Below are 13,430 nucleotides of genomic sequence, written 5' to 3' on the forward strand. Positions count from 1 at the left end.
GAAGTTATTTGTATCTTTTGGTAGAACAGACAAGGCAAAAGGCACAGAAGGATTGGTAGCATATAAACTTGGAAATACGCACTGTAGTTCTCTAAAAGCTAGCAATGTGGTGGAATGCGATTTGCGGGGTATTGTAAATATGCAACTTAATGTAGAATTTAGTAGGGGAATGTTAATGAACTGTCATCTTGTAATTAAATGTCATTTTTACATTGGAATGTTCTAATGATCTGTTTAGGGATTGAGTACCTTGAAAAACAAACTTGCATTCTTGTTTGAAATGTTTCTGGCTGTGGTGATCCTAGCGATGTATATATATTGTATGCCTATCTAATGGCTCTACACGCCTGAAAGAAGGCGCTGATACCGCCTCATATACATACCACCTCATATACATACCTATAGTAAAGGTATTCAATGCGCGCTCTCCCAATTAATTGTACGACTACTTTAGCATACTTGTGAAATTCAATGACTGCCTTGTCCTGGGAACGGACAGGCCTTTTATTCTGGAGCAGTTCCCACAGTTGTCACTCTGCCTGCCTCCGAAGGTGCTAGCTGGCATTGCAGAATCCGGAGCGCCCTGCATTTTCATGCATGGCAGTGAACAAGATTGACAGTATTGTAAGCAGCCACTGTTCTTTCCTGTCCTGACAATACTTCGTCTGTTGTCTCCTTTCTCTTTTGGCACACAATGCATCGGAAAAGCCATGCCTGCAGATCCGAGTCTTAAAAGCAAGATTATTTCAACCCACTCTTTACCCTGGCTATGGTTGGGAAGAATGCCCCGACCTGGATGTCCCGCGTGGAATTGATTGCATAAATTTGTAAACAAATGACCGCTTCGCTCCCTTTCGTTCTTACGGTCCTTTCGAGATTGCCTCGGGTTGAACCGAGGCTCAGCAGATCTCTCTCCCCCCACACGCACCGCCGCCTTTCCCGGCGCCAGCGTACTGTATATTTACTAGCCACAGCTGTGCTTTGGGCACGCCTCCTTGGCCAAGGATTGGCTCCAAACGCGGAAGGTCCGGACCGCCTCTTGGGTGATACTTGTACCAATGAGAAGCTCCTTGGCTCTTGACGGACGTGTGTCGTTTCTCCAATAGCAACGAATGCAACCCGGATTTGTCAGCGGAGAGACGAGGACTATAAAAGCGAGAGCAGGGGGGCTTAACTTCATTCTGACTGTAGAGTGGGAAGCCGCAGGGAGGAAGGAGAGAAGCGGGCAGGGAGGGTTGAAGGCGATATAAATTGTTCTCCGTTCCGAAGTGTGCGGTGGGCTTGAAAGCAGGCAAAGCCGGCCGGCTCTTCCGTCTTCTGCAGCATGAAAGCCTTTAGTCCGGTGCGATCCGTCCGGAAAAACAGCCTTTCGGAACACAGTCTGGGGATATCCCGAAGTAAAACCCCGGTGGATGACCCTATGAGTTTGCTCTACAACATGAACGACTGCTACTCGAAGCTGAAAGAGCTGGTGCCCAGCATTCCTCAGAACAAGAAAGTCAGCAAGATGGAAATCCTGCAACACGTTATTGACTACATCCTGGACCTGCAGATCGCTCTCGACACGCACCCCAGCATCGTCACCCTCCATCACCAGAGACCGGGACAGAACCCTTCCTCCAGAACTCCTCTGACCACCTTGAACACAGACATCAGCATCTTGTCACTACAGGTGAGCTGCTTTCCCACACCAGCCGCGCTCGACCCGTTCCTTGGCTTCTTGCTCCTTTAAACGGGATTAGGTTAACGGCATTGTTCTAAATCAGTTTGCCGGGTTTGATCAGGGTTGCCTTTTCCAGGGTCGCGATTGGCCTAAAAATAATTAGGAAAACAATTATAAGGTACCTGCGGCTCCTTGGCGGTGTCGTTTTATTAGCGATAATCCATATTTGTTGGTCACGTTCGAAGTAACCCCGAGTAGTTTGCAAGCTTCCTTGAAATGCTTAAGGTTTTTAACCGTTTCTCTTTCTCCCCACCCACCCTTTTGCAGGCAGCTGAATTTCCCTCAGAGTTAATGTCAAATGAGAGCAAAGCACTTTGTGGCTAAATGTGTTTGGTAAGTGCTCAATTCGTGTGTTTTTTAAATACATTGTACATGAAAGGGAGAGGGCTGTTATGTGGCAACTGAGGCATTTTGTTGTCTTTTGAGGACTCGACATAAATCCAGGCACAGTTCTCTTAGTATTTTAATTTAAGTGAAACTTGCGGTGTGGCCCAGGATCACTCATGGGATCAATTGGGCAGCTTCTAATTAAATTGTTGCTTTAACTATTACGTCTCTTGTCCCTCTAAGAGTTTAAGCAAGAGGAGCCACTTTCAGAGCATGTCTCCTCTTGAATATGCTCATTTCATTGGGTGTGTGTGAAAGGGAGCACGCATTTGCATGCACATGCTGCATCTGGACGCCAGGGTTTGCCCAATCTTTGAGTGTTTGGCTAAATGCTCAAACTGTGGTTTCCTCTCTGGCGCCAGTCTGTCCGGATCTCTGCCCTGTTAGCATTCTTCTAAATATGCTTCTCTTCAATGTTTTGCAGGTGTTTGCTGAATTTTTGCACAAGAAGATACATCCCCCCCCCCCACGGCTATATCTGGAGGGGGAGAAATCCATATTCAGTTAAATGAACCTTTTAAAGAAAAATTAATGGATATCATCTTCCACTGTTCTTCATCTTGGACTAATCTTAATTATTTATGAAGAGACTTTTAAAATGCCCTTTCCCTAGCTGGAAAGGCTTCATTTATATGCTATTCCCACAGTAGGGAGCAAAATGAAACTTTTTTTAAAAAGCCCTTTAAGGAATTTTCCCTTTTAAAGCAGACTTTGCCTTTTTTTCCTCCAAAAGGTGGAGCGTGAGTATTAGAAGATTGAGTGTTCAGTTTTCTGTGAAGTCTTGGTCAAAAATTAGCTTTTTTTTGACATGCGTATAGGACTGAATGCTGTGTACATATTTATATATAAATATGGGAATGAAACTTTGAACTCTTTAATTAGAGTTTTCTTGTACAGTAGCAGAAATGTATATTTCTGCAAAAAAAAATGTTATGATGTACCTAATCATGCTGAACTTTTTATAAAAGTTTAGTTGTAAACTTAACCTTTTTATACAGAATCAAAATAAATTGTGTGTTCATTGAATAGCTTGTTTGCCTTCTTTGTAAGTGCCAGCTGTTTTGTGGCAGAGCAGCTGAATTGGCAACATACCAGTTACATTCTATGTAGATTGTCCTGGAAGTTCTTTATTTTCTCTGAGAAATTGTGTTTGAAAGTTGCATGTTTTTTAAAAAAAGTCCAAAGCTGTTTGTGAAGAGAAACTTGTAAGTTGTTCATTACCTTGAGAAGTTTGAACTTTAGAAGCAAAAACCTAAGTTGTGCACAAATAATTCCTTTGCCTGTTTTCTCTTCACCCTGTTGATTGGCTATGTGAAGTTGTAAAAGCAACTACTCCACCTCTGATGAACTTTGCAGAAATTAAGAATGGGGATAATAATTTCCCCAACTGTTAACTTGTTAAAAAAAAACTTTCATGTAAAAACGTTCATGTAAGAGCTAATGATGTATGAATACTGGAAAGTTTATATGAATCTGTGCAATATTTCATGGAAAAGGGTATTAGTTAATAAGTTGCAGCAGCTTCTCTATATGACTAAGCTGCTGAGAAATGAAAATCACTCTCATGTTATTGATTAAACTTTGGCTGGTCTAAGCATCAACCTCTCCTAAAAAGAATTAAATGTCATTTTCTAGTATTGTCTTAAGGTTACAATGCCAACTATAAGAGTAAGATGGACTTCAGCAGAATTTAAATTATAAGCATATGCAGAATTGCTGCTCTTCTGTCAGTTCTCATCACTACAAAACTACTTTTTTTCAATCATGTCCTACTATAATCCTAATTTCCTAATTATACTGTTCGCAGCAGTCATCCTAAACTTGCTTTACTGTAAGATAATGGAGATGTGCTCAGTCCCTTTGTACCTTGGAATGATGTTTTAATTTCCCACCTCGGCCAACTTGCGGGCATACTCAGCAAAAGCAGTTCGAAGCAAGCTAGTAAAATCCATTGCAAAAAAAAATTGTTTGCCAAGCAGTGTGAAACTGGGCACCTGGATGTACTCTGGAGACTTATGGGAAAAGGCAGAAGCTCCACCTGAGGCCTGTCTAACATTTGCACCAAAATGAACAGGTGTGTGGGTGGTGCTGTGCAGTTTGGTGCAGCTGTCTTTTTTTTTTTTTTTGCCCTCTATCAGATTTATGCAGTTACTGGGAGATGGGATGGATGACTGGCTCTGTTCTGAACAGAAAAGCTGCTACAAGCAATGTGCTATGCAGGTTTTTTGGAAGGTGTAACTGCTTCCTCATTATTTCTGTTAAAGGGGTGGATTTGAAAGTCACAAAATGTGCAGTAAATACAGGTAGTCCTCCACTTATGACCAGAGTTGTGCCCAAAATTTATGTTAAGTGAGAAATTAAGTGAGTGGGCTCTAATTTATGACTCTTCTCACCACATTTGTTAAGTAAATCACTGCAGATCTTACTATCCTGATTAAGTGACTCTGGTTTCCCCATTGACTATTTGTCAAAAGGTCACAAAAGGGGATCATATGACTGGGACACTGCAACCATTAAATCACATGACCATGGGGATGCTGAAATGGTCATAAGTGTGGAAAATGGTCATGTTATTTTTCAGTGCTGTTGTAACTTTGAACGGTCACTAAATAAATTATTGTAAGTCAAGGACTACCTGTAAATATTCTTTCAAGAGATTACCATGCAAAAGCAAAATCTTCAAGACTAAATGAGATTAGTGATCTTTTCTCCATTCTGTATGGAGTAATTGCTTCAGAGCAGCCTCAACAATTTATGAGTCACTTGCTTGTTTCTCTTTTCCAAAGGATGTTGCATTTCATGTTGCATTTTGAATGCATGCTCATTAACAAAGGCAGAACAAACTTTTTTTATGATCAGATTTTCACTATTTAATTTTGGATTAGTCATGCCAGTCTAAAACATAATTGCTATTTCAGGTAATAAATTATGCTGATTTTTCACTCTTATTAATGGTTGCACTGTTAGTAGTTGGGAAATTATTTTATACCCAGCCTGGCTAAAATAACTTCATAACTTATTTTTGCATACTTGAAGATTTTATTATATCACAATCTAAACCACATTAGGATCTTTATAGTTTTATTGCACATTTGCAATATTCAAGATTTTCATACTTAACCATTTGGTGGTTATTGTATATTTTATTTTATAAAGTGATAAAACAGTGCACATGATTTATATGCATTGGCTTATAAACTTGATGGGAAAGGAGAGGATAAGGATTAATAACCTCACAGTCAAGAATTTACATGACAGTAACTTAGTTTTGTTTTGTTTTTCAAAAAAAACTCAATATGTGATCTGTGAGTACATTCTTAATTTATGCAGACAACTCTTAATTGCATGCAGTAACTTAAAAGTACTGTATACTTTTGCACTTAAAAAGGAACAGGAATTGTAGAAAGCTTAGGTTTGCTTCCTTATAAGAAGAATATATTATTTTTATAAGGTTAAAATATCAAGTATTTTTATGTATCTATTTGTATGCTAACTTAATTACTGAGATAATTAGAAATACATATTAATCAAAACTATTTTTAACCTATACTTAGTATATTAATCTGCATTACTAAGTAATTACAAGGTGTGACTACCACTAATTTAGCTTATAAAAGGAATTAATTTCAAGGAGACTTAGGCTAGGCCTCTTGAAACTCAAGGTATCTATAGATAATTTCTACAGTTGTATGGGAGGAAAACCGGATGTTCTGATCAATCTTTGTATATCAAAAAGATTATCTAAAACACTAAATCAAGCAAATTTTTTCAACTTAAAAAAGTATTAAAAATGAGAAACACCCTAATTTATCATAATCCCTATTCTGAATATAAAAGTGTGTGATAAGAATTAATTAAAGTTTATTAAGCAATTTTGATAGCCAACACACATTTGAAAGAACAATATGCCAATTTCTGGATTCTAGTCTAAGGTAGCCAAGTATTAGTACCAATTAAATTTTACAGATTCGACAGCAAGCAGAAAGTAGATCTGGATAATATTTGGAGATGGGTGTTAGCTAAGGTTAGCTGAAAAGAATTCCAGTCTCATAAATTTTACCTGTATGTTTGGGTGTCGTTCTAAAATACAAACTGCAACAAAATTTGATGGAACCAGCCAATCATAAAATTTTAGTATTAGGAATTTGCAAATGCCTTTCAGAGGGGATAACATAAAATCATCTTGTTTTTAGGATTCCTACACATAAAACTGAAGAAACAAAATAATTGTATCTTTGATGTGTATTTGAGAAAATACATGCAAATATTTAATATTTATATAACATTCCATTCATGCCAATCTCTTAAGATCCCATTGTTAACATCTGTGGAAGACGAGTGCCATCTTCTGGGCTATGCATAGAAGACAATTACCATCAAAAAACTATTCATTAAAAATAAAGAGTATGTTTGCATTTTAAAATAAAATTTTGTCATCCTCAAAGATTTAAATTAAAAAGGCAAAATTAGTAATTAAAATGATCCCAATATTGAAAAAATAATTGTGTTTCGTCCTAGATTTTCAATAAATTTTCACTTATTGATTGAAATAATTCCACTGATGGATTAGCTTTATCATCAAATATTTTTTTAAATACATTTAAAAATAAATAGCATTTATTTTACTTAAAATGGTATTTAATGCCATTTTCAAGTGAAAAAAGGAATTCCTGAATTTAAATAGAATTATGAAATAAAAGTTCTCAGAACTAGAATATATAGGAATACAGAACATTTGTTGCCTTCTTTCAGATAAGGCACAGCTAAAAAGGGTTTCTAATTTAAGTTCTTCATTAAACCTGTTTACTGTTTATCCACTATATAAACAGGCCTGGTTATGGCTTTCTATCTAGCTGTATATCCAGGAAAGATGTCACAATATAGTTGGTTCTTATTCTCCAACATCACAATATATAAATCCATAAGTCTTTATTCCATTAGAATTATAGAATTATAAAATCTGTACGTTTTTTATTTGGTCCCCAAGTTTGCTTACTTTCTTGTTATTCATTCTTAGTAAGGTAAGGACTTTGATGACGAGTTGAGTTACTCTGAATTACTGGAAAGTGCCTAGGACATGTTCAGTAAAATCAAAACGGAAGGGGGGGAAATCCAACATTTTTTCACCTACAAATTTGGCTTTAGGAGCCGTGAAAAAAATGCCATTAAAAGAACAGACTTCTCTAGTTCTTACGTGGTTCCAGTCAGCCATGCCATCTTCCATTATATTTTAGCACTGACAAAGTGAGAAAAACAGGCAAATAGTTTTCATTGGCTTTTTTAAAAGTTGTTCCTAATTTTCTTAACATTTTTATTTGTGTCAGGATTAGCCCAAGAATGATACAACACAATCTAGCCAAAGTTAAGTTCTTTATTTGCTTAAATCATATAGACAACAGGTGTCAAACTCGCAGCAGCACATTACTGTCACGTGATGTATTCTTTATGGAACTGGGTGGGTGTGGCCTGCATGTGACGCATCCGTCCCATGGCTGCCAGTTTGACCGCCCTGATATAGACAGAACCTTGCCAGATTAAACTGATACAGCTCTTACCCTGATGGATGTGCCCTGGAAGATTCTAGGGAGTGGACATTCTAAATCTCTGACTCCAGCTCTGGACTGTGCTGCCTTTTTGTCTTGGGCATTTCTTCATGGGAACCTGCTGCATTACTGTAGTCCAACACATTACCTCTCATCTCCCCATCACAATTTGGGGACTATTTTTTGTTGTTCTATTTTTCACTTGAAAATAGATCCTGGCATTTGTGCTATATAAGGATTTATGTTTGGAAAATAGGTTCAACATTTACGTATAGCATGAAGAGCAACCTATCATTCTTAAAGCAGAATCCTTTGGCATTTAAGTGTGCTTCTCCATGAAAAGCTGGGTTTTACAGTCTCTGAACACTGAAAATGACACATGCAAGCCCTTCTAGAGAAATGTTGATTATTGTTATGTGTTTTTGCTGACTAGCTTTTGGTTAGCAAAGTGTAAGTAATGTACCCTACCCAAACACAGGTACATGCAGAAAAATGGAGCAGACTCCTCTGCTTCACTGACAGGATCTCTGGAGTGCTCTGGAGACCTTTAAAAGTTCAGCGCGTGATGGACAATAGGAGGGCGGGGTGGAGAGGTGGGTGTGGGACCTGTTTGAGTGGATGACTATGGAGATGCTGCAGTGGCCATAACTTCAAAACCAGATCATAAATAGCTTTTCTGCAGTAACTTCGAATGTTCACTAGATGACTGGTCGTAAGTTGAGGACTAGCTATCATGTCCTCTTCTCAGCTATACTTGAACGCCGATATAGGAAGATTACATTCTGGAGAAAGAATGCCCATCACTCAACATTTGTACCAGCCTCATTATTGCATAAATATCCAGGGTACACTGGGTGATTCTATATGTTCCTGCTGCTTTCACTAACCAGGCTAAACATGTGTTTCCAGGTCCAGCAGATGACGACCTATGCTGTAAACACACAGAGAAATACTTCATGAGCATCTAGTTTGACATACTATGCTTTGTACCATGACAGTCTGCCACGTTAACTCCTATTTTACATTTATTTGTTTTTTTTATACTATTTTATATCTTTTAGCTTTTTATAATATTTTTAGCTGTAGTTTCTATGTTTATAATTAACTGTACCCCACCTTCCTCATGATGATATTTGACTGTAATAAAGACTTGACTGACAGCTTTACTGCAAAACAGAACTATGGAATTTCTCCTGCACTACTTCACTTGGAAACTGCATTTAGACTCTTTCTCAGACTAAGAAATAAATGCATCTCTTTTTCCAAATTAATTGTTGATTTTGGCACTTTTTGTGCTTAATTTCTTATATTCCATTTTTAAATTAAAATTTTAATTTAGTAGCCAATAGGGCAGAAATATAATCAATATAAATCAAGTCAGTAAATAAATATGGAATATGTTTTCACAAGGAAGTCATCCGACAGCAAGAGAGAACCAGCCATCAGCAGAATGCATTAAATGGACATAGTAGTGAAGGATGGGACGGTAATCCCTGCATCTCATAACAGAAATCATTATCTTAAAAATAATAGTTAACTATATATATCTTTGTTGCACTAGAACCATTGTTAGAATAAGTAGATTAAAACATTCAGTATGGTCATCTAGATTTTTTAATAATGTATCAAAACAGGGATTTGAAATATTGAGATCTCGAGATCAGAGGAGAGTTGCGGGACAAAGAAGGGATCCCTAAAGAAGGCCATGCTTTCTCAGTTTCTGAACTGCAACATTAGCAATACCAATGATAGGAAATGAAAGTTTCTTTAAAAAACAAACATTCTAGACAATTGCCCAATACATTAATTTATGCCTGAATTATAAATTTGTTTTTAAAAAATTGCAGAATTTTACATCCAGAAATGCAGCCATCCACTCACATTCCTAAAAATCAGAATGAGCAGGGGGAAGAATAAGTTTTTATCAATTTTCTTCTGGTTCTAAAGTCTTTCCTTTGTTCCACGTCCACATTGAGCCTGTTGTTTTTAATTACAGAAAGCAATTTAAGCAAGTGAAGAGTGTTTTTCTTACCTCTGAGTAAGTGCAGGAATTAGTAGGGTTATGGTGGAAATTTACCTTGAGACATTTATATCCTCAGCAATACCACTCTCAATACCCAGGTTGACCAAGACAAAAAATTTCATAATAAATGTGAAAAAGCCAAACTTTTGAGTAGCTACTCTTTTGTTGAATCAGCTTCAAATCAATAGCAACAGATACCATTCACATATCTATGTAGTTTAAGAACATTTTTATTTAAGTAAACTTCCTGACATCAAAAATAGCAGGACATGAGCAGAGGCTTTGAAATATTTACTGAATGTCAGATGTAAATCTAAGTGTAGGTCTGTGAAAGTCTACTATCAAAGCACATTTTCGAAAAACAATAGTCTATTCAGGTAATGGAGTGGTGGTGTATATACAACATAATAAAAGTCTAATCCTATTTAAAGAAGTAACCAATACAAAAAAGCTTGACTTGCTACCAACAACTATCATCAACTCCATACATTTGGCTGTTGGCCTCTGCCTCTACATAGACACAACAGATGCCTATGAATTGGATGCAGTGAAACTAGATTATTCAACCTGAATTTTCTCTTCAGATGAAGGGGAAGGGACTGATCACAGCTGTTTTATAGAAGAAAACCATTTTCTATCATTCTGTGCTCAACTTGGGCAGATGGGTGCCTTCAAAGCTGGTAAAAATGAAAATATCTATTGCCTCTCTAGTTCAGACTTTTCATTCCAAGCCAAACTGGGGGAGGGTCTCATTGAAGCAAAATAATAAATCATTCTGTCCATAAATGATGTAAAGCTGAAAATAGAAAGGAAACACTAGTAAACACTAGTATCAGAATCATTTTTGTTCCTCTTTACATGAATAACTGCAAAGAGGAGAATCCTGAGACCATGTTTCCTGATAGAGATGGAAGGGAAAGCAACTGATGATATTCAAACATGGAGAGATTTAATAAAAACCAAAAATTGCTATCCAATAAAGCTGTGGGCGTAATGGAGCACCTGCCTTGTTGGCAAATACGTCACTTAGTCCTCTTAATATTCAAAGAAAGTTTAAATTAATTTATTGTTGTCATAGTGTACAGTAGGGGTGAAATGCTCCTGGTTCACACCGGATTTCCCGATCCGGTAGTGATGGCGGCTGATGGTTCGGAGAACCTGTAGCAAAAATCCCTGGCCCTTCCCCCTGCCCCTGCTGAGCCGCGCCATCATCAGAGGGTTTTCTTTTACTTTTAAAAGCATTTTTTCTTCAGCCGAAAAAATCCTTTTAAAAGTTAAAAAAAAGCCTTTGATGATCGTGTGGCTCAGCTGGGATCATCAGAACCCTTTAAAAGTTTTTTTTAACAACCTCTTCAACCAAAGAGGTTGTAAAAAAAAAACTTTTAAAAGGCTCCTCTGTGATCCCAGCTGAGTTGCCTGATCGCCAGAACCTTTAAAAAACATGTTTTCTACAAGCTCTTTGGCCAAAGAGGTTGTTAAAACAATCCTTTTAAAAGGTTCTGGCGGTGAGGCAACTTCAGCTGGGATCATCAGAGGAGCCTTTTAAAATCTTTTTTTCCTCTGGCAATCCCAGCTGAGTTGCCTCATCATCACAGGCTTTTAAAATCATTTTTTAACAACCTCATCAGCTAGCAACTGAATCTGCCTGCCTAAAATTCATCTCCTTGGTGAGCAACTCAATCTGCCTGCCTCCAATTGGGTAAGTAAATGGGGGGAAGCTTTAAAAAACAGTTAATTGGGGTTTTTTTAAGGAGTTGGGTTTTTTATTTTAGACAGCAATTTAAAGTTAAGGAAGTTTTAAATTTAGCTGCTTTTATTATCTAAAACAGGGGTCTCCAACCTTAGTAATTTTAAAGCTTTCCTGGCTGAGGAACTCTGGGAGTTGAAGTCCACAAATCTTAAAGTTACTAAGGTTGGAGACCCCTGATCTAAAAAATATAAATAAAATAAAATAATAAAATAATTGTGCAGCTTTCTGAGATTTGGTGTGTTTCTGTAGTGTTTCACTCTAACTACACAAACACACAAAATCTCACAAAGCTGTATGTGGCATTTTGTGTGTGTGTCCGTTGTGTTGTGTTGTGTGTGTTTAAAGTGTGAAAGTTGGTTTTTGAGCTTTTTGTGGCTGGGTGAGGTTCCTGCTTGTTGCAGGGGCCATTTTGAGTGAAGTGCAGCTGCTTTTAAATAGTGTGTGAGTCAGTTGTGTTGTGTGTGTGTAAAGTATGAAAGTTGGTTTTTGGTACCTCTTATTATTTTGTATACTTTATTATTTTTATTATTTATTGTTATTGGCCACGCCCACCCAGTCATCTGACCACCAAGCCACGCCCACCAATTAAGCCACGCCCACAGAACTGGTAAGAAAATTTTTAGATTTCACCCCTGGTGTACAGTAATTTCATATATTTGTTTGATCAAGATTGAAGCTCAGTATACTGTATAGGCAATAAAGAAAAGTGCAGATTCCATATATGGCTTCAAGAAGTTTCATATATAAGCTTTAACAAGCTAATCTTGTTTTAGCTATAAAATTTATGGACTGTCTCAGCTCATCCTGGATATCTATCTGGTTGTAAAAGTCAACACCAATTCGATGGCCTATAAATAAAGTTTCAACAGTGATATAAATGTAACACAAAGGAATTAAAGGCACCTATAATTCAAAAATTTGAGTTTTTTCAGTTTAGGTCACTGCCCTTGGTGTTCTGAAATCTAATTTTTGCAAATTGTAAGCAATTTGTTTATGCGGCCTCCATCAAATACAGGTATATGGTAGAAAAGGAAATAAAAGCATTTGCTTCCCTTTACTACAGCTCTGCTATATTTGATTTAGGGGAAAAGGTGATTAATTTGACTTCTCATATGGGAATAAGCCAGTATCAATTAAAACAAGTAGTTTACAAGACCTAACTGAGAATTGCGTTGCTTAAAAGGAAGTAAGATGGAGTAGTTGCTCAAATTCAAAATATTTTGCACACCCCTAGTCCAGATCTATTACTTGGTTTTGGCTTAGCATGTTACATAAATCCAGCTGACTGCACTTTATTTAATAATATCCTCATATTTCCTCATATACAGTGATGGGATTCAAGTAATTTAACAACCGGTTCTCTGCCCTAATGATTTCTTCCAACAACCAGTTTGCCAAACAGCTCACAAAGTTAACAACCGGTTCTCCCGAAATGGTGCGAACTGGCTGAATCCCACCACTGCTCATATATATGTTTATATACTATATAACCATTTTGTGTGATGTTATATATATTGCTGTGACAAAAATAAATAAATAAATAAAAAAAAAATAAATAAATCATGGTTTGGTGTAATGATGTCCTCTCACGTATGATAAGATTAGATGATACAATTTTCTTAATAAAACCAAAGTATTTACACTTTCTTATTCATTTTCATTCTTTTTCTAACCAAGCTTTTCTTCTATATATTTCATGAATTGTACTTGAACAATTCAAAATAAAAATTGATAATTGGTTTAGATTCTTAGTAGCTAAAATATTTAATAACTATTTGGAATTAGTTCAGATTTGTTAGTTTCTATCTGAGGACTCATCCTAGTTTCAAAAGTTAACATGAAGTATGACAAATTATGAGTTTAAGGATGTAATCCAACATTAATTTAACTACCGTATTTTTCAGAGTATAAGACGCATCTTATTTTCCTTTGGGAGGAAAATAAGAAAAAAACTGATTGGCAGGTGGGTCAGCCTCCCGGAATAAGCTCTGTGCCTTGCTTTTT

General features: G+C 36.9%; 1 protein-coding gene across 1 annotated transcript; it reads left to right on the forward strand.

Moving 5' to 3' along the window:
• The first annotated feature begins 1,173 nt into the window (after nucleotides 1-1,173).
• ID2 (inhibitor of DNA binding 2) lies at nucleotides 1,174-3,136 on the forward strand. The gene is made up of 3 exons (XM_058178155.1): nucleotides 1,174-1,672; nucleotides 1,991-2,056; nucleotides 2,535-3,136. The coding sequence occupies exons 1-2, from the start codon at nucleotides 1,325-1,327 to the stop codon at nucleotides 2,045-2,047; spliced, it is 405 nt and encodes a 134-aa protein (XP_058034138.1). The 5' UTR covers nucleotides 1,174-1,324; the 3' UTR covers nucleotides 2,048-2,056; nucleotides 2,535-3,136.
• Nucleotides 3,137-13,430: the final 10,294 nt, after the last annotated feature.

Source organism: Ahaetulla prasina, chromosome 1 (genome assembly GCF_028640845.1).
Source record: "Ahaetulla prasina isolate Xishuangbanna chromosome 1, ASM2864084v1, whole genome shotgun sequence".
Classification (NCBI taxonomy): Eukaryota; Metazoa; Chordata; class Lepidosauria; order Squamata; family Colubridae; genus Ahaetulla; species Ahaetulla prasina.